At 45.6% G+C, this 22,493-nt stretch overlaps 1 protein-coding gene across 1 annotated transcript in view; it reads right to left on the bottom strand.

Annotated features, from left to right (window-relative positions):
• The window catches only part of OLFML2B (olfactomedin like 2B), a 1,036,708-nt gene that overhangs the window by 165,558 nt on the left and 848,657 nt on the right, over positions 1-22,493 (bottom strand). The window contains exon 7 of the mRNA XM_040408704.1: positions 20,068-20,244. Within this exon, the coding sequence (XP_040264638.1) occupies positions 20,068-20,244 (177 nt within the window). The remainder of the gene's footprint in view (positions 1-20,067; positions 20,245-22,493) is intronic.

Below are 22,493 nucleotides of genomic sequence, written 5' to 3'. Positions count from 1 at the left end.
AATCTCTTCCTCAGGTGTGAGTAGGCGACAAAACCTGCAGCGGTATTTGGTGGGGCCTAGCAACCCAATAGTAGATTGGGTTGCTGACAGTGGATCCAGTTCCTTCACATTGTCTCCCACCCAGTCTACTGCTGAAAGACCACAGTTGGCACCTGCAGCCGATGTCCATCAGTCTTTCACCTCACCCTCTTCCAAATCAGCCAAGCAGTCTGAGCCCCAAGTCATGCAGCAGTCTCTTCTGCTTTTTGATGACTGTTAGCAGGGTTTCCCAGGGCCATCCATGTAGCCCTGCCCCAGAAGTGAAAGATGATGTGGAATACGATGAGGTCCTCGACCCCACATAGAATCAAGGTCATGCGAGTGACCTATGTAGTTCGGAGGAAGAGGCGGGGGTCGCACACAGCCACCAGCACAGCAGAAGAGGGAGCAGGGTGCAAAAGCGGAGAGGCCATCCTCTAGATCAGGGGTGCACAACCTTTTTTGGTCTGCTCTATTTCAAGGGGCCGCAATGTACACAGGCCGATGTAAAATGACTGGGGGGGAATGATCGCTATCACAGTCATTCCTCCTTCATTTAGTTACATTGACTATGAGTAGCACATTCCTGATCACACAGGATTATACTGCAAGTTATCATGAGTGAGAGTGTCCCTATGAAGACGTATTTCCAGTAATTGACCTGAATATCTCACTGCTGGATCTAGAAAAATACTAACAGTGGCCCCGTTTTGTAGTCGGATACAAATTGATGGAAGTCCGGGCCAGCAATACCATATTGTTGCACATTATACCGCCCCACAGTTCATCACACAATACTGCCCCCATGAGCACAAAATACATCCCCAAAAACTCTCACTGGTTGGCCGTGAGGAGGGCCCAGACGGCCCCCCGGGAAATTTCCCTGTGAGATCTATGGCTAATCCACCCTGGCTTAAAGGGATTTCCCAGTAAAAATGAATTTTTAAGAAGTTCTTGCAGCATGGTTCCTGAAACCGAAGAGTTATACTTACCTGCTCCCAACGCTGATTACACCTGTCAGTGCATGGCCATGGTCACATGTACCTCTGCAGCCAATCACTGGCTTCAGCGGTGATGTGGCTACAAGCAGCGTGTTACTGCTGCAGCCAGTCATTGACTGGAGCGGTGTATGGGACAATGGTCATGCACGGACAGGTGTAACAGTGCAGGAACCGGAAGATGGAGGCAGCGGGGGCATGGAGCAGGTAAGTATGCATCTTCTGGTTCAGGGGCCACGCTGCAGGAACTTGTTCATAAATCAGTGATTTCCCTCACTGCAGAGGCCGTGCTCCCTGGTTATTACCACCTCCTGCCAGTTACAGGCGCCCTGCAATAAACAGTAAGCACTTTCTCTTTCTAGTGGGGAAAGCGCTTATTGGTTAACACTTTAATAACCAGGCCTGAAAAGACACTTTTTTTTGTGTTTTTGGGCACCTGGTGGTTCGAACGGTTTCACATGAATGGGGCGATAATGGCAACGGTTTTGGTTGGTGTGGGTGTTTTTTCTTTTATGTATCTTATAAATTTTTTATCTTTTTTAACTTCATTTTTAATATATTTCTGCTACAAATAATATCCCTCAAGAGGTCATAAAAAAACCTTTGGGGGACATTGACACTTTTTGTGAATTTTTCACTCTTTTCTTTTTATTTATTAGTTTTATTAGTATTTAAATAATATTGTATTGTATTTTTTTTTTTATAATTGGTTTATTATATTATTTAAATATATTTTTGCCACATAATATCTTCCCCAAGAAGTCATAAAAAGACTGTTGGGGGACAATGAACACTCTACTATTTTGCACTTTAATTTTTTTTTCTTTTATTTGTATTTTATTATTTATAATTTTTTTTATATATATTTTTGCCACATAATGACAAGGGATCATAAAAAGACTGTTAGGGGGCAGTGAACACTCTTTTACTTAGCAACTTTTCCTTTTTTCCTTTTATTTGTATTTTTTTTATATAAATTTCTATTTTTTTGCCACATCATATTTTTTTTTATTTTTTATTTTTTTGTGATTTATTATATTTTTTTAAATATTTTATTAACTTATTTAATATATTTTTTCCACATCATTTTTCCCTAAGAGGTCACTGAAAAACCTTTGGGGACACAGACTTTTTTTTTGCACTATTTCCACTGTAACTGGTGCATCCAAAGGAGCCCCAGTTACAGGGGAAACCAGCCTGCAGTGGCGGCATTGTACACAGGCAGAGCTGATCAGGTCTCCTAACCCTGCAGCTCTGCGCTCCTCTGCCCCCAAGCCGGGTCTACCCTACATAGTGCTCACCTGTGTGAGGAGAAGGCAGAAGCGCTGATAACTGCTTCTGCCTTTTCCTCGGCTCCCCTGCTGTCACTGACAGCCGACGACCCGTCCTGCTCCTGCTACAGTGCAGGGGCAGGAGCTGTAATGATCCATTGTGCGGCGCTGCTGGCAGAAACACAGTTGATTTTACGATCAGCTGTGTTTCTGTCCAGGAGGACGGGGGCCGCAAATCTTGGCTCTGGGGGCCGCATGCGGCCTGGGGGCCGCAGGTTGTGCACCCCTGCTCTAGATAGTACGCCTCCTACTGCCCACCGCAGCAAGGGACTAAGCACACCAAAGCCAGCTCCAATGAGTTCCCTGGCATGGCAGTTCTTCAGACAATGTGCTGACGACAAGACACGAGTGGTTTGCAAGCTGTGCAATCAGAGCCTACAGCGGGCATAAACGTTCTCAACCTGAGCGCAACCTGCATGACCAGGCATCTAAGTGCAAAGCACGAGCTGCAGTGAAGTAGACACCTCAAAAACCAAGAAAGGTCTCTGGCTCCTCCTGCTTCCTCTTCTGCTGCAGTCTCGGCCTCTTCATCCACCTCTGGAGTGACAGTGCCACCTGCCATTCCGCAAACAGAGGATCTGCCAGCAACACCAACACCTGGGTCACCAAGCATCTCCACAATGTCCCACGGAAGCATTCAGCTCTCCATCTCCCAAACACTGGAGAGGAATAGGAAGTACCCCCCTACACACCCGCGATCCCTAGCCCTGAATGCCAGCATTTATAAATTACTGGCCTTTGAAATGCTGTCATTCCGTCTGATGGAGACGGATAGTTTTAAAGGCCTTATGGTGGTGGCTGTCCCACAGTACGTTGTGCCCAGCAGCCACTACTTTTCAAGGCGAGCCATCCCTTCCCTGCACAATCAAGTAGGGGACAAAATCAGGTGTGCACTGCGCAACGCCATCTGTGGCAAGGTGCACCTGACTACGAATACGTGGACCAGTAAGCACGGTCAGGGCCATTATGTCTCCATAACAGCACACTGAGTAAATGCAGTGGCGGCTGGGCCTGAGGCGGATAGCAGTTTGGCGCATGTCCTTCCACCACCGAGGATTGCAGGGCGCTTCAGTTTGCCTCCGGTTGCTTCCTCCTCCTGATCTGCTTCCTCATCCTCTACCAGCTCCTCATCCGGTCAGCGTAACACCTTCACCACCAACTTATCTGTTTGGGGGACAAACCCCACACCGCGCAGGAGCTGTGGACGGGACTTTAACAACAGACCGATGAGTGGTTTGCGCTAGTGAGCCTCAAGCCCGGCCTGGTGGGCGAAATCTCGTAGCAGCTCTAGGACTAGCCGGTTTGACACACATCCCTTTCCTGGCGCATGTGCTGAATTTGGTGGTGCAGAGATTACTTAAAAATTACCCCGATATGTCAGAGCTGCTGCATAAAATGCGGGCTGTCTATGCGCGCTTTCGGCGTTCTCACACTGCTGCTGCTCGCCTGTCAACTCTGCAGCGTAACTTCGGCCTTCCCGCTCACCGCCTCATATGCGACGTGCCCACAAGGTGGAACTCCACCTTCCACATGCTGGCCAGTCTGTGCGAGCAGCAGCAGGCGATAGTGGAGTTTCAGCTGCAGCACGCACGGGTGAGTCGCTCGGCGAAACAGCACCACTTCACCACCAATGACTGGGCCTCCATGCGAGACCTGTGTTCCTTGTTACGCTGTTTTGAGTACTCCACCAACATGGCCAGTGCCGATAATGCCGTTCTCAGCGTTACTATCCCACTTCTATGCCTCCTTGAAAAAAACGCTCCTGGCAATGATGGAAGAGGATGTGGCACAGGAGGAGGAAGAGGGATCATTTCATAGGGATTCCGGCCAGTCATTCCCAAGTGGCTCTGAGGGTGGGTTCCTGCACCCACAAACCCAAAGTACACAATTGTCCAGCCAGGGCACAGTTCTGGAGGATGATGAGGTGGAGGATGAGGAGGAGGAGATTAAGGAGGAGGAACCATGTTCACAGCAGGGTGGCACCAAGACCAGCTCATGGCTATCACTGGTGCCTGGATGGGGGGATACAGAGGACCCAGACGATACACCTCCCACAGAGGACAGCTTTTCGTTGCCTCTGGGCAGCCTGGCACACATGAGCGATTACATGCTGCAGCGTCTCCGCAACGACGGCCGAGTTGCCCACATTCTAACTAGTGCTGATTACTGGGTGGCCACGCTGCTGAATCCCCGTTACAAGGACAACGTACCGTCCTTAATTCCGTCAATGGAGCGTGATTGTAAGATTTGTGAGTACAAGCGCACGCTGGTGTTTGTATTTTAGATATTTCACACTATTTTGGTGTGTACCTTAGTTTTAAAAAAATTAATTAAAACCAAAAAACCTGTGTTGGCTATCTCGTCCTCCTCCACCACCGCTTCCACCTACACTGATAAGTCCACCGCCCCCTCAAACTCTTACTCCATATGGAACTCCACCTCATGAATCAATTATTTTATTTGTACATGTTTTATTTGATATCATTTCACTACTTTGTCAGTTACATTTTCAGTTGAAATTCAACAATTTTTGTGTGTGAAGTACCACTGCTATACCTAGTAGACAGGTTAAACAATAAAACAATTTGTCTGTTACATTTTATGGTGAAATTCAACAATTTTTGGGTGTGATGTACCACTGCTATACCTAGTAGGCCGTTTAAATAAAATAAAAATAATTGTCAGTTACATTTTCGGGTGAAATTCAGCAATTTTTTGGTGTGAAGTACCACTGCTATACCTATTAGACAGGTAAAAAAAACAACAACATTTGTCAGTTACATTTTAGGGTCAAATTCACCAATTTTTGGGTGTAATATACCCCTCCTCTACCTAGTTGACAGCTTAATAAATTTCAATAATATTTTTTATTTTACATTTTAGGGTGACAATAAACAATTGTTTTCTGTCATAGACTCCTGCTCTACCAAGTAGACCGGTTAATTATTTTCTGTAATTTTTCTGTCACATTCTTGGGTTGACATTATACATTTTTATATGTGAATAAACCCCTGCTCTGCATAGGTGACAGGGAATAACATTTCTGAAATGTTTCTTTAATTGATGTGCGCCACCTCCTTTGGTTCAATGCTTAAAGAGGACCTTTCACTAGTTTAAAAACTAAAAACTAACTACCGTATTTTTTGCCCTATAAGACGCACCGGCCCATAAGACGCACCTAGGTTTTTGAGGAGGAAAATAAGAATTTATTTTTTTTGAACCAATAGGTGTGCGTTTGGTGGGTTTTGAACTAATTGAGGTCTGTGGATGGCACACTGTTATGGGGGATCTGTGAATGGCGAACTGTTATGGGGATCTGTGGGTGACACACTGTTATGGGGGATCTGTGGGTGACGCACTGTTATGGGGGATCTGTGGGTGACGCACTGTTATGGGGGATCTGTGGGTGACGCACTGTTATGGGGGATCTGTGGGTGACACTTATGGGGGATCTGTGGGTGACACTTATGGGGGATCTGTAGGTGGCTCTTATTGGGGTCTCTGGATGGCACTGTTATGGGGATCTGTGGATGACACATACATAGCATCTTATGCTATGTGTCATCCACAGATCCCCTCCATAACAGTGTCCCTGTAGTGAATGACCCTCAATACAAGGGGTGGGGGTCACATCTGCTTTTATAATCACAGCGGGGGCCGTGCTGTGACTGTATTCTACTACACGGGCCCCGCTCACTGTATAATCGTATCTGTATTCTGTAATAGTTAATTGTGTATATAATGTAATCGCATAATCAGCGCTACTTACAACTACAATCGCTCGGTAGGTAGCAGAGAGGAGGGAGGAGGCAGGCTGGGAGGACGGGCGCTGGCAGCGTGAGTCACTACGTCATGCGTCCACGCCGCCTGCTTCATTCATAAAGTGGGCGGCGCAGGCGCGTGACGTAGTGCGTGACGCACCGCTCGCCTGTCCTCCCGGCCTGCCTCCTCCCTCCTCTCTGCTACCTACCGAGCGCTTGTAGTTGTAAGTAGCGCTGATTATGCGATTACATTATATACACAATTAACTATTACAGAATACAGATACGATTATACAGTGAGCGGGGCCCTTGTAGTAGAATACAGTCACTGCACGGGCCCCGCTGTCATTATAAATGCAGATGCTGGCCCCCAGCCCCTCCTCCCTCACAGCTGATACACCCGCCGCACGGCATCGCGGCGGGTGTATCATTGAAAATACGGCAAAATCAGCAGCATTTGCCCCATAAGACGCACTGCTATTTTCCCCCCACTTTTGGGGGGAAAAAGGCGTCGTATAGGGCGAAAAATACAGTATATCAGTGGGCAGAGCGGCGCCCAGGGGTCCCCCTGCACTTACTAGTATGTCTGGGCGCCGCTCCGTTCACTCAGTATAGGCTCCGGTGTCTGCAGCTCCCTCTGTTGTACTGGGCGGAGTTTTTGTATTAGAGTTGTCCCTTGCTGCAGCGCTGGCCAATCGTAGCGCACAGCTCATAGCCTGGGAGTCCTAGGCTATGAGCTGTGCGCTACGATTGGCCAGCGCTGCAGCAAGGGACAACCCTAATACAAAAACTCTGCCCAGTACAACAGAGGGAGCTGCAGACATCGGAGCCTATACCAGGCGAACGGAGCGGCGCCCAGACATACTAGTAAGTGCAGGGGGACCCCTGGGCGCCGCTCAGCCCACTGATATAGTTAGTTTTTAGTTTTTAAACTAGTGAAAGGTCCTCTTTAAACTTAAACAAGTTGTACCACATTTAAGCTTCAATACTTTGTCCCACATTTCCGCTATACTCTTTAGGCCAAAATTTGCACCTCAATAGCTTTTCCCACAATTCCGCTTGACTCTTTTGGCCCACATTTGGGCTTCTGTAATTTGTCCCACATTTGCGCCTCAATAGCTTTTCCCACATTTCTTCTCTATCCCAATTTTTTAAAATAAATTTATCTCCCTTAAATTTGGTCTCTTTTTCTCACGCTCCCTCTCCGGCCTGGAACCCTGATTCCCCGCCACCCGTAATCACCATGGTAGGCGCATAAAAGAACATCAAAAGTTGATAGAGCAGATATCAAATTGGATCGTGAACATCACGGGAACGTGCGACATGGTTGGGCAGTAAGTATGCACACGTCTACACGAACTAACTGACAGGGGTCAGCCCCTGCAACTTCTGGGTCTCCAAATTAGGCACATGGCCTGAGCTTGCCCTTTACGCCTTGGAGGTGCTGGCCTGCCCTGCAGCCAGTGTATTGTCTGAACATGTGTTTAGAATGACTGGAGGGTTATATTTCCCAATGTTTTGGGGTGTACCCTAATTTAAAATTTTGAAAAAAATTTAAACCAAAAAGCAGTGTAGGCTACCTCCTCCTCCACTGCCACTTCCACCTACACCGCCACATCCACCGCCTCCTCATCCTGCTACTCCATATGGACCTGGTCCTCCTAGATCAAGATTATTATTTTTAATTTTTACGTATTTTATGCTATTTAAAGTAATTTCCCTATCCACATTTGTTTGCAGAGCACTTGCCATGCTCTTAACCACATTTTGACGACATTTGCAGTTCTCTAGCCCTTTCCATGACATTTTTACATTGACTTCAGTGGGGTTCGGGGGGTTCGGGTCCTGAACTCAAATTTTATTTTCCGAAGTTCGGCCTAACCCGTCGAACCCGAACATCCAGGTGTCCGCTCAACTCTAGTCTTTATTCATTTCTTATATTTCCCTTGAAATAACAATTTCTGAACATCTTTTCTTATAAATCTGAATTGTGCCATACCTCTTTTATTTGTCCTGAATAAAATGGGTAAAATGTCAACTGGATGTGATCATTCCTATTGTTACAGGGATGTGTTCCTACACTGTCTGGCACTGTCAGCGCTGACTGGACAGTTTCAGTGTTTAGGGACACAACTTAAACTGGTAAAACCAGTTGTCAGTTTGTTTATACATTTCTAGGAAGAATAAAAGTGGAATGGCACAAAGCAGAGTTCTAAGAATAGATGCTCTACAATTTTATACAGTAGGTGGGGAATGCAAATATGAACTAAAGAAACAAACATGTCAGGATCGCGGACAGTTCTGCTTTAACCCCTTTGGGACACAGCCTTTTTTCACCTTCAGGACCAGGCCATTTTTTGCAATTCTGACCAGTGTCACTTTAAGTGGTGATAACTTTAACCACTAGCCGCACATGTAACGCCGATAGGCGTCCGGGCGGCGGCAGTCTCAGGCTCACCGATGCCTATTTGTCATGGCTGTAAGTGAGCAACTAGAGCATACACAGAAAATAGAGCCACTGACTGGACCCAAACTAGGGAGGATAAAGGGTGACCCCTGTCAGACCCTCAAAGCTTTCCCTATGCTGCTAAGCACATACCCGGATCCTAATGGTGGAACGAGGCATGCCCGCGTACCTAAGACTGATGACCACTGTAACCCCTACAATAGTGGCAGGGGCACGGCCACCGGTGCCCTGCTCAGTATATGGAGGGAACCGTGGTCGCCTCGGATCCGGTCAGAAAACAAACAGATACACTACAATGTCTGCACACTTAGCTGAAGGTGCTGCGGCAGCAGAGAAGACGGATCCAAAGACAGGTGGCAATATCCGGAGTACTTGCTGCAGCAGAACAAAGGTCCAGTGAAAAGATAGCATACAAGTGAAGATACTCAAGCAAGAGCTACAACTCAAATGAGAAATATAATCCACACTCTACAAAAGGAGGAGGGGTGATTTAAAGACAGAGAAATCAAACATAGGAGGAACAGCTGGAAGGAAGGAACAGAAAGTAATGACCTCATCCCAGGGGCGGAGAAACAGAGCAGTGAGAACTCCTCCAAGCTCTGGTAGTGACATCATCACAGGGGTGGAGAAACAGAGCTGTGAGAACGTCTCAAAGCTATGGTAGTGACAGTACCCCCCCCTCTACTGGTGGACTCCGGACACCCAGGACCCACCTTCTCAGGATGAGCCCTATGAAATGCCCTGATGAGGCGAGTGGCTTTAATGTCCGACACCGGAACCCACATCCTCTCCTCAGGACCATAACCCCTCCAATGAACGAGGTACTGAAGAGAACCGCGGACAATGCGAGAGTCCACAATTCTGGAAACCTCAAACTCCAGATTGCCATCAAGCAAAATCGGAGGAGGAGGCAAAGAGGAGGGTACTGTGGGCTGGACATATGGTTTTAAGAGAGATCTGTGAAATACATTATGTATCTTCCAAACCCGTGGAAGATCAAGACGGAAGGCAACAGGATTGATGACTGACAAGATTTTATAAGGCCCAATAAACTTGGGACCCAATTTCCAGGAGGGAACCTTCAGTTTAATATTTCTTGTAGACAACCACACCAGATCACCCACATTCAGGTCCGGACCAGGCACACGTCTCTTATCAGCCACACGCTTATACTTCTCACTCATCTTTCTAAGATTACTCTGAATCTTTTGCCAAATGGTAGACAAAGACGAGGAAAATCTCTCCTCCTCAGGTAAACCAGAAGGAGCCCCTCCCGAGAATGTCCCAAACTGCGGATGGAACCCATATGCACCAAAGAATGGTGACTTATCAGAAGATTCCTGACGACGGTTGTTCAGAGCAAACTCAGCAAGAGGGAGAAATGAACACCAATCCTCCTGATTCTCTGCCACAAAACAGCGCAAATATGTCTCCAGATTCTGATTGAGGCGCTCAGTCTGACCATTCGACTGCGGGTGAAAAGCAGAAGAGAAGGACAGCCGAACCCCCAGGCGAGAACAGAAAGCCTTCCAGAATCTGGACACAAACTGCGTGCCTCTATCGGAAACAATATCAGAGGGAATGCCATGCAACTTAACAAAATGGTCGACAAAAGCTTGCGCCAACGTTTTAGCATTGGGTAAACCAGGGAAAGGTACGAAATGAGCCACCTTGCTAAAACGGTCCACCACCACCAGGATCACCGACTTCCCTGAGGAACGAGGAAGATCCGTGATAAAGTCCATGGACAGGTGTGTCCAAGGACGGGAAGGTATGGGTAACGGGAGAAGGGAACCTGAAGGCCGTGAACGAGGGACCTTAGCGCGAGCGCACGTCTCACAAGCAGCCACAAAACCCTCCACCGACTTACGAAGAGCCGGCCACCAAAATCTCCAAGCAATGAGATCTACCGTGGCTCTACTCCCGGGGTGACCAGCAAGAACAGTATCATGATGCTCCTTGAAGAGTTCGTGACGTAGCTCAGGAGGCACAAACAACTTCCCAGAAGGACAACGGGCAGGTGCCTCAGTCTGGGCAGCCTGGATCTCGGCCTCCAAATCAGAATATAGAGCAGAAACAACTACCCCCTCCGCCAAAATGGGACCCGGGTCCTCGGAGTTTCCTCCTCCCGGAAAACAGCGAGAGAGAGCATCAGCCTTCACATTTTTGATCCCAGGGCGGAATGTAATGACAAAATTGAATCTGGAGAAGAACAGAGAACATGTGGCCTGTCTCGGATTCATACGCCTGGCCGACTCCAAGTATGCCAGATTCTTATGGTCGGTAAAAACGGTGATAGGGTGCCTGGCCCCCTCCAACCAATGGCGCCATTCCTCGAAAGCCAACTTGATGGCCAACAACTCCCTATCTCCCACATCATAGTTTTTCTCTGCCGGGGAGAGTTTTTTAGAGAAAAAGGCACAGGGTCGCCATTTGGCAGGAGAAGGGCCCTGGGACAAAACCGCACCCACACCCACCTCGGAAGCATCCACCTCAACAATAAAAGGTAAGGAAACATCGGGATGCACCAAGACGGGAGCAGACCCAAAACTCTCTTTAATCTTAGAAAAAGCTGCAAGCGCCTCCTCCGACCAAGAGGAAAAATCCGCCCCCTTTTTTGTCATGTCAGTGAGGAGTTTGACAACAGAGGAATAATTCAAAATGAACTTTCTGTAATAGTTCGCAAAACCCAGAAAGCGCATCAATGCCTTCTGATTCTCGGGAAGCTCCCACTCAAGTACAGCACGGACCTTCTCCGGATCCATGCGAAAACCAGAAGCAGAGAGGAGAAAACCCAGAAATTGAATCTCCGATACCATAAAAACACATTTCTCCAGCTTGGCGTACAATTTATTTTCCCGCAGAATCTGCAGAACCTGAAAAAGATGATCCTGATGGGTCTGAACATCAGGGGAAAAAAATCAAAATATCATCAAGATACACCAATACAAATTTCCCCATTAAATGGTAGAAAATACTGTTAACAAAATGCTGAAAGACGGCCGGAGCATTCATCAGGCCGAAAGGCATAACGAGATTCTCGAAATGCCCGTTAGGGGTATTAAAGGCCGTTTTCCATATATCCCCCTCTCTGACCCTGACCAGGTTGTACACGCCTCTCAAATCCAATTTGGAAAAAACCTTGGCCCCAACAATTTGGTTGAAGAGGTCCGGGATCAGAGGAAGGGGATAGGGATCGCAAATCGTGATACGGTTCAGCTCCCTAAAATCTAGGCAAGGTCTCAGAGAGCCATATTTTTAAAAAAAAAAAAAAAAACAGCGGCAACAGGTGATTTTGAGGGACGAATATGCCCCTTATCGAGACTCTCGGAGATATAGGTTCGCATTGCGATTCTTTCCGGTTGTGAGAGATTGTAGAGGCGTGCTTTTGGCAGCTTGGCGCCGGGAATGAGGATAATGGGACAGTCAAACTCCCGGTGAGGAGGTAGCTCCTGAACACCGCTCTCGGAAAACACGTCCGAGAAATCAGAGAGAAATGATGGCACAGTTTTAGTAGACACCTCTGCAAAAGTCGCTGTGAGACAATTCTCTCTACAAAAGTCACTCCACTCATTTATTTGCCTTCCTTGCCAATCAATAGTGGGGTTATGTCTAGTGAGCCAGGGTAACCCCAAAACTAGAGGAGAAGGCAATCCGTTAAGGACAAAACAAGATATATCCTCCACATGAGTGTCACCCACAGCCAACCGGATATTGTGAACAATGCCCTTCAGAGATCTCTGTGAGAGTGGAGCAGAGTCAATAGCAAAAACAGGTATATCCTTTTCTAATGTACAAACCTGAAAACCATGCATGGCTACAAATTGAGTGTCAATAAGATTGACGGCCGCTCCACTATCAACAAAAATTTCACAAGAAATGACTTTGCTCTCTAGCGCCACCCTGGCAGACAGGAGAAAACGGGAACTGCAGGTCAGAGGAAAAGCATCAATTCCTACATCAACTTTGCCCAAAGTAACAGATGAAGCAGAGTTTGATGATTTACCTTTTGAGGTTTTTCTCTTATTATCACTCTTAGTACAGTTCAAGAATCTCCTAGACGGACAAACATTTGCCAAATGACCTATGCCCCCGCAACAAAAACACACCATACTCTGAGGACTAAATCCTCTTTTATCAGGGGCAAGTCGACCTAGCTGCATGGGCTCCTCCTCAGAGGGGACCGAGACAGGATGAGGCCCTTGCACACTGAATGAGTCCGCACCACTGCCCCTAGACTGACAATGGCTGGACAGAGAGGTCTCGTTTCTTTCTCTTAGACGCCTGTCAAGGCGTACCGCCAATGACATGGCAGACTCTAAGGACGTTGGTCTCTCATGGAAAGCAAACGCATCTTTCAATCTCTCTGAGAGACCATGACAGAACTGACTCCGGAGTGCAGCATCATTCCAACCTGAATCAGCTGCCCATCTCCGAAATTCAGAACAATAAAACTCCGCAGACAGTTTGTTCTGGCATAAAAACGTAAGTTAGATTCGGCCAGCGCAACACGATCCGGGTCATCATATATCTGCCCCAGGGCCACAAAAAATCTTTCCACGGATCGAAGGGAGGGATCCCCTGATGGCAGCGAAAATGCCCAAGTCTGAGCATTACCCCTGAGCAGGGAGATGGCAATCCTCACCCTCTGCTCTTCATTACCAGAGGAATGGGGACACAAGCAAAAATGGAGTTTGCATGCCTCTCTGAAGCGAACAAAATTCTCACTGCCCCCGGAGAACGTTTCCGGAAGTGAGACCTTTGGCTCGCAACAGACTCCATGGGCCGGAGCAGAGCCCAATGCTTGAAGCTGAGTCATAAATTGACGGAGATCCGCTACCTCCAAAGAAATACCCTGCATGCGGTCAACCAGGCCAGAAAGAGGATCCATGTCAAAAGAGACGGTTTTGGTGGATTATAATGTCACGGCTGTAAGTGAGCAACTAGAGCATACACAGAAAATAGAGCCACTGACCGGACCCAAACTAGGGAGGATAAAGGGTGACCCCTGTCAGACCCTCAATGCTTTCCCTATGCTGCTAAGCACATACCCGGATCCTAATGGTGGAACGAGGCATGCCCGCGTACCTAAGACTGATGACCACTGTAACCCCTACAATAGTGGAAGGGGCACGGCCACCGGTGCCCTGCTCAGTATATGGAGGGAACCGTGGTCGCCTCGGATCCGGTCAGAAAACAAACAGATACACTACAATGTCTGCACACTTAGCTGAAGGTGCTGCGGCAGCAGAGAAGACGGATCCAAAGACAGGTGGCAATATCCGGAGTACTTGCTGCAGCAGAACAAAGGTCCAGTGAAAAGATAGCATACAAGTGAAGATACTCAAGCAAGAGCTACAACTCAAATGAGAAATATAATCCACACTCTACAAAAGGAGGAGGGGTGATTTAAAGACAGAGAAATCAAACATAGGAGGAACAGCTGGAAGGAAGGAACAGAAAGTAATGACCTCATCCCAGGGGCGGAGAAACAGAGCAGTGAGAACTCCTCCAAGCTCTGGTAGTGACATCATCACAGGGGTGGAGAAACAGAGCTGTGAGAACGTCTCAAAGCTCTGGTAGTGACACTATTGGCGTCATCTCGCGAGCCCCGAGATTTCTTGTGAACGCGCGCTCACAGGAGCGCGCATTCCAGGATCGCGCAGTTCACAAGTTGATCTACAGCCTGCCAGCGATGATCATTCGCTGGCAGGCTGTAGATGTTAAAAAAATCGCATCAGAAAGGTATATTAGATGCTGTTTTGTTAACAGCGTCTGATATACCTGCTACCTGGTCCTCTGGTGGTCCCTTTTGCTTGGATCGACCACCAGAGGACACAGGCAGCTCTGTAAGTAGCACCAATCACCACACTACACTACAACCCCCCCCCCGTCACTTATTAACCCCTTATTAACCCCTGATCACCCCATATAGACTCCCTGATCACCCCCCTGTCATTGCTCACCCCCTGTAAGGCTCCATTCAGACGTCCGTATGTGTTTTGCGGATCCGCGGATCCGCAAAACACGGACACAGGCAATGTGCTTTCCGTATTTTGCGGATCCGCACATTGCCAAAACTATATAGAAAATGCATTTTCTTGTCCGCAATTGCGGACAAGAATAGGACGTGTTCTATATTTTTGCGGAACGGAAGTGCGGACCCGGAAGCGCAGATCCGCAATTCCGGATCCGAGAGGGACAAAGTCTGTCCCCATAGAAATGAATGGGTCCGCAAAATGCGGAACAGAATTGCGGACGTGTGAATGGGGCCTAAGGGTCCCTTATCACCACCAGTTAGTTAGCTACTTGTTAGGTAGTTAGCGCCCAGCCCACCGCACCGCAGTCACTGATTAGTCGCTGATTAGCGTCATCGCTGTCGCTAATCAGCACTAGTACTATATAGTATCTGTAAGTGATCAAGACTGATCGCAATCAGATCTATATCAGTACATTAGGGTCACCTTAGGCTCTACAAAAAACGCAGTGTTCGCCCAATCAGGCCTGATCTTGTGCGCACACTTGCGTTCAGTCCGCCCCACCGCAGTGACAGAAATGTTTTTTTTTCTGATCACTGCAAAAACACCGTAAAATCGCTGCGGCGCTATAAAGATCACTTTTGAGGGGCATGGCGAGTTCATAGAAGAATTTTTTTTGCCACAAGTTAGCGGAAATAGATTTTTTTTTTTTCTTACAAAGTTTTATATTCAACTAACTTGTGCCAAAAAATAAAATCTTACATGAACTCACCATACCCCTAACGGAATCCAAATGTGTAAAAATGTCCTGTGAAATCCTAAAGGTACTCATTGGAATTTGGGCCCCTTTGCGCATCTTGGCTGCAAAAAAGTGTCACACATATGGTATCGCCGTACTCAGAAGAAGTAGGGCAATGTGTTTTGGGGTGTATTTTTACATATACCCATGCTGGGTGAGAGAAATATCTCTGTAAATTGACAACTTTGTATAAAAAAATGGAAAAAGTTGAGATATTTCTCACACACAGGATGGGTATGTGTATAAAGACACCCCAAAACACATTGCCCTACTTCTCCTGAGTACGGCGATACCACATGTGTGACACTTTTTTGCAGCCTAGGTGCGCAAAGGGGCCAAAATTCCAATGAGTACCTTTTAGGAGGGCATTTTTAGACATTTGGATTCCAGACTTCTTCTCACGCTTTAGGGCCCCTAAAATGCCAGGGCAGTATAAATACCCCATAAGTGACCCCATTTTGGAAAGAAGAAACCCCAAGGTATTCCGTGAGGGGCATGGCGAGTTCATGTAAAATTTTATTTTTTGTCACAAGTTAGTAGAATATGAGACTTTGTAAGAAAAAAAATTAAATAAAATCATTTTCCGCTAACTTGTGCGAAAAAAACAAACTTCTATGAACTCGCCCTGCCTCTCCCGGAATACCTTGGGGTGTCTTCTTTCCAAAATGGGGTCACTTGTGGGGTATTTTTACTGCCCTGGCATTTTAGGGGCCCTAAAGCGTGAGAAGTAGTTTGGAATCCAAATGCGTAAAAATGCCCTGTGAAATCCTAAAGGTACTCATTCGAATTTGGGCCTCTTTGCGCACCTAGGATGCAAAAAAAGTGTCACACATGTGGTATCGCCGTACTCAGAAGAAGTAGGGCAATGTGTTTTGGCGTGTATTTTTACATATACCCATAATGTGTGTGAGAAATATCTCTGTAAATGACAACTTAAAATTTTTTTTTAGACAAAGTTGTCAATTTACAGAGATATTTCTCTCACCCAGCATGGGTATATGTAAAAATACACCCCAAAACACATTGCCCTACTTCTCCTGAGTACGCCGATATCACATGTGTGACACTTTTTTGCAGCCTAGGTGTGTAAAGGGGCCGAAAGTCCAACGAGTACCTTTAGGCTTTACATGGTTGCTCACAATTTAGCCCCGCCCAAAATGCCAGAACAGTAAACACACCCCACAAATGACCCCATTTCGGAAAGTAGACACCCCAAGGTATTCACTGAGGGGCATAGTGAGTCCGTGGGAGATTTTTTATATTTTTTGCCAGAAGTTAGCAGAAATGGAAACTTTATTATTATTTTTTTTTTCCTCAGAAAGTGTCATTTTCCGCTAACTTGTGAAAAAAAATTAAATCATACATGAACTCACCATGCCCCTCCACGAATACTTTGGGGTGTCTTCTTTCTAAAATTGGGTCATTTGGGGGGTATTTATACTATCCTGGCATTCTAGCACCTCAAGAAACATGACAGGTGCTCAGAAAGTCAGAGCTGCTTCAAAATGCGGAAATTCACATTTTTGTAAACGCTATAACTTTTGCGCAAACCAATAAATATACACTTATTGGATTTTTTTTTATCAAAGACATGTAGTGCAATAAATTCTGACACAAACTTGTATAGAAATGTAATTATATTTGAACAATTTTACCAGAAAAAGTTAAAAATACACTTTTTTTGAGAAAATTGCGGTCTATTTTGATTAATATCAGAAAAAATGAAAAATCTCAGCAGCAATCAAATACGACCAAAAGAAAGCTGTATTTGTGAGAAGAAAAGGAGGTAAAATTCATTTGGGTGCCAAGTTGCATGACCGAGCAATAAACCGTTAAATTTGTGAAGTGCCGATTTTGAAAAAAGGGCCTGATCACTAGGGGGGGTATAAACCTGTGGTCCTTAAGTGGTTAAAATGCTCTGACTTATCCAGGCCATTCTGAGATAGTTTTTTCATAACATATTGTACTTTATGACACTGGTAAAATTAAGTAAAAATTTTTGGGGGGGATTTATAAAAAAAATACCAAATTTACAAAAAATTTGTAAAAAATGGCAAATTTACAAGTTTCAATTTCTCTACTTCTATAATACATAGTAATACCTCCGAAAATAGTTATTACTTTACATTCCCCATATGTCTACTTCATGTTTGGATCATTTTGGGAATGATATATATTTTTTTGGGATGTTACAAGGCTTAGAAGTTTAGAAGCAAATCTTTAAAGTTTTAGGTCTGAAGTCATTTTGCGAGGCTTACATAATAGAAACCATCCAAAAATGACCCCATTCTAGAAACTACACCCCTCAAGGTATTCAAAACTGATTTTACAAACTGTGTTAACCCTTTAGGTGTTCCACAAGAATTAATAGAAAATAGAGATATAATTTCAAAATTTAACTTTTTTGGCAGATTTTTCATTTTAATATTTTTTTTCCAGTTACAAAGCAAGGGTTAACAGCCAAACAAAACTCAATATTTATGGCTCTGATACTGTAGTTTATAGAAACACCCCATATGTAGTCGAAAACTGCTGTTCGGGCATACAGCAGGGCGTAGATGGAAAGGAATGCCATACGGTTTTTGGAAGGCAGGTTTTGCTGGACTGGTTTTTTTGACACCATGTCCCATTTGAAGCCCCCCTGATGCACCCCTAGAGTAGAAACTCCATAAAAGTGACCCCATCTAAGAAACTACACCCCTCAAGGTGTTCAAAACTGATTTTACAAAATTTGTTAACCCTTTAGGTGTTCCACAAGAATTAATGGAAAATAGAGATACAATTTCAAAATTTCACTTTTTTGGCAGATTTTCCATTTTAATATTTTTTTTTCAGTTACAAGGCAAGGGTTAACAGCCATACCAAACTCAATATTTATGGCCCTGATTCTGTAGTTTACAGAAACACCCCATATGTGGTCGTAAACTACTGTACGGGCACACTGCAGGGCGCAGAAGTAAAGGAATGCCATACGGTTTTTGGAAGGCAGATTTTGCTGGACTGTTTTTTTTTTACACCATGTCCCATTTGAAGCCCCCCTGATGCACCCCTAGAGTAGAAACTCCAAAAAAGTGACCCCATTTTAGAAACAACGGGATAGGGTGGAAGTTTTTTTGGTACTAGTTTAGGGTACATATGATTTTTGGTTGCTCTATATTACACTTTTTGTGAGGCAAGATATCAAGAAAAAGCTGTTTTAGCACTGTTTTTATTTTTTGTTATTTACAACATTCATCTGACAGGTTAGATCATGTAATATTTTTATAGAGCAGGTTGTCATGGACGCGGCGATACCTAATATGTATACTTTTTTTTTATTTCTGTAAGTTTACACAATGATTTCATTTTTGAAGCAAAAAAAATCATGTTTTAGTGTTTCCATAGTCTGAGAGCCATAATTTTTTCAGTTTTTAGTGATTACCTTGGGTAGGGTATGATTTTTGCGGGATGATGGTTTTATTGGCACTATTTTGGGGTGCGTGTGACTTTTTGATCGCTTGCTATTACACTTTTTGTGATGTAAGGTAAAAAAAAATGGTTTATTTAGCACAGTTTTTATTTTAAATTTTTTACGGTGTTCATCTTAGGGGTTAGGTCATGTGATATTTTTATAGAGCCGGGCGATACGAACGCTGCGATACCTAATATGTATACTTTTTATTTATTTATGTAAGTTTTACACAATAACAGCTTTTTTAAAACAAAAAAAATGATGTTTTAGTGTCTCCATATTCTGAGCCATAGTTTTTTTTATTTTTTGGGCGATTGTCTCAGGTAGGGGCTTATTTTTTTGCGGGATGAGGTGACGGTTAGATTGGTACTATTTTGGTGGGCAAACGCCTTTTTGATCGCTTGCTGTTGTACTTTTTGTGATGTAAGGTGACAAAAAAATGGTTTATTTAGAACAGTTTTTATTTTTTATTTTTTACGGTGTGTATCTGAGGGGTTAGGTCATGTGATATGTTTATAGAGCCGGTCGATATGAACGCAGCAATACCTAATATGTATACTTCTTTTATTTCCCCTATTTTTTACCTTTTTTTTTACTTTATTTGGGGAAAATTAAGTTTTTGTTTATTTTTACTTAAAACTTTTAATTTTTTGGGGGGAAAACTTCATTTTTTCAACTTTTTTTTTCACTTAATTTTTTGTCCCACTTTGGGACTTGAACTTTTGGGGGTCTAATCCTTTACAATGCATTCCAATACTTCTGTATTGGAATGCATTGGCTGTATGAGTAATACTGTGTATTACTCATACAGCTTCAGGAGCCTGTGAGATCCAGGGGGCTGAATCTCACAGGCTCTTCACAGGAAGGCAGCACAGATGCCTCAGGAAGGCATCGCTCTGCCTTCCATGCCATTGGGTCCCCCCCACAGCCCCATGGGGACCCGATGGCACCACCCGCCGCTGCTGCAATAGGTAAAAGCCGCAAACCGCAGGTCTGAATAGACCTGCGGGGTCACGGGACCCCCCCCGGGCATTTAGCCGAGGTGCCTGCTCAACTGCTGCGTGGCGGTGATCAGAAATACCAGGACAAGTACCAGGACATAAGTACCAGGACATAAGGGCGTACCTGTACGCCCTGTGTCCTGAAGAGGTTAGCAGTCTCAAACCATAGAAATTGATACAAATAGGTTTCTAAAGAATTCTGCATTAATATATACTCATAATTGTTGAATGAAATTTCAGTGATATTGCAGTTCGATAGTTACCTTGTTTAAAGTTATCCAGATTTCGAAATTCCACTAAAGTGTTTCCATAATAGTAGTTAGTTACATAAATTTTTTCATCCTTAGCCAGTGGATCCTTCATCCAAGCTCCTTCATTACGTCCATAGGTGTTTTTAGTTGTGGGACCAGAGATAGTAGATAGAGTATCTTTGCATCGTCCTGATGTTTTAAAAGAGAAAATTATGAGAAAGTTACAAGACATTCCTTTCATACTGGGATTTAACATGTGCAATACACATTAACGTTTATGATGGACTCTTTAGATTTTCCTTCCTGCAGTCTCTTCACAAGATGGTATTTACTGCATAATGTTTCTAGCATAGCTTATTACACACTGAACAAAAATATAAACGCAACACGTTTTGCTCCCATTTTGTATTAGCTGAACTCAAAGATCTGAAACAATTCTACATACACAAAAACCTATTACTCTCTCACAAATCTGTCTTAGGCCTCATGCACACGACCGTTGTGTGCATCCGTGGCCGTTGTGCCGTTTTCAGTTTTTTTTCGCGGACCCATTGACTTTCAATGGGTCCGTGGAAAAATCGGAAAATGCACTGTTTTGCAGCCGCATCCGTGATCCGTGTTTCCTGTCCGTCAAAAAAATAAGACCTGTCCTATTTTTTTGACGGACAACGGTTCACGGACCCATTCAAGTCAATGGGTCCGTGAAAGAACACGGATGCACACAAGATTGGCATCCGCGACCGTGATCAGTGGCCGTAGGTTACTTTCATACAGACGGATCCGAAGATCCGTCTGCATAACAGCTTTTTCAGAGATGAGTTTTCACTTCGTGAAAACTCATATCCGACAGTATATTCTAACACAGAGGCGTTCCCATAGTGATGGGGACACTTCTAGTTAGAATTACTAACGAACTGTGTACATGACTGCCCCCTGCTGCCTGGCAGCAACCCGATCTCTTGCAGGGGGCTGTGATCCGCACAATTAACCCTTCAGGTGCTGCACCTGAGGGGTTAATTGTGCATATCATAGCCCCTATAAGAGATCAGGGGCTGCCAGGCAGCAGGGGGCAGACCCCCCCTCCCCTCCCAGTTTTAATTTCATTGGTGGCCAGTGCGGCCCCCCCCGGCCCCCCTCCCTCTATTGTAATATCATTGGTGGCCAGTGTGCGGCCTCCCCCGGCCCCCCTCCCTTTCTTTATTGTATTATCATTCGTGGCCAGTGTGCGGCCCCCCTCCCTCTATTGTATTATCATTGGTGGCCAGTGTGCGGCCTCCGCCGGCCCCCCCCTCCCTCCCTTTATTGTATTATCATTGGTGGCCAGTGTGCGGCCCCCCCCGGCCCCTCTCCCTCTATTGTATTATCATTGGTGGCCAGTGTGCGGCCTCCCCCAGCCCCCCCTCCCTACCTCTATTGTATTATTGGTGGCCAGTGTGCGCCCCGCCGATCATTGGTGGCAGCGGAGAGTTCCGATCGGAGTACCAGTTTAATCGCTCTGGGGCTCTGATCGGTAACCATGGCAACCAGGACGCTACTGCAGGCCTGGTTGCCATGGTTACTTAGCAATTTTACAATATTAGAAGCATCATACTTACCTGCTGTGCTGTCTGTGACCGTCCGGGAGCTCCTCCTACTGGTAAGTGACAGATCATTAAGAAATGCGCCGCACAGACCTGTCACTTATCAGTAGGAGAAGCTCCTGGCCGGTCACAGACAGCGCAGCAGGTAAGTATGATGCTTCTAATATTGTAATATTGCTAAGTAACCATGGCAACCAGGCCTGCAGTAGTGTCCTGGTTGCCATGGTTACCGATCGGAGCCACAGCGATTAAACTGGGACTCCGATCGGAACTCTCCGCCGCCACCAATGATCGGGGGGGGGGGGAGAGGGGAGGCCGCACACTGGCCACCAATGATATTAAAATAGAGGGAGGGAGGGGGGGGCCGGGGGAGGCCGCACACTGGCCACCAATGATAATACAATAAAGGGAGGGAGGGGGGGCCGGGGGAGGCCGCACACTGGCCACCAATGATTTTCAAACTGGGGAGGGAGGGGGGTCTGCCCTGGCAGCCCCTGATCTCTTACAGGGGGCTATGATATGCACAATTAACCCCTCAGGTGCAGCACCTGAGGGGTTAATTGTGCGGATCACAGCCCCCTTAAGAGATCGGGATGCTGCCAGGCAGCAGGGGGCAGTCATGTACACAGTTCATAGTATATTCTAACTAGAAGCGTCCCCATCACTATGGGAACGCCTCTGTGTTAGAATATACTGATACTGTCAGATATGAGTTTCACGATCTAACTCATATCCGACAGTATATTCTAACATAGAGGCGTTCCCATGGTGATGGGGACGCTTCAAGTTAAAATATACCATCGGATTGGAGAAAACTCTGATCCGATGGTATAATAGGGACTCCTGACTTTACATTGA

Source organism: Bufo bufo, chromosome 9 (genome assembly GCF_905171765.1).
Source record: "Bufo bufo chromosome 9, aBufBuf1.1, whole genome shotgun sequence".
In the NCBI taxonomy this organism is placed as follows: domain Eukaryota; kingdom Metazoa; phylum Chordata; class Amphibia; order Anura; family Bufonidae; genus Bufo; species Bufo bufo.
The sequence above is the reverse complement of the archived record's forward strand: the minus strand, read 5'-3'. Positions and strand labels throughout refer to the sequence as shown.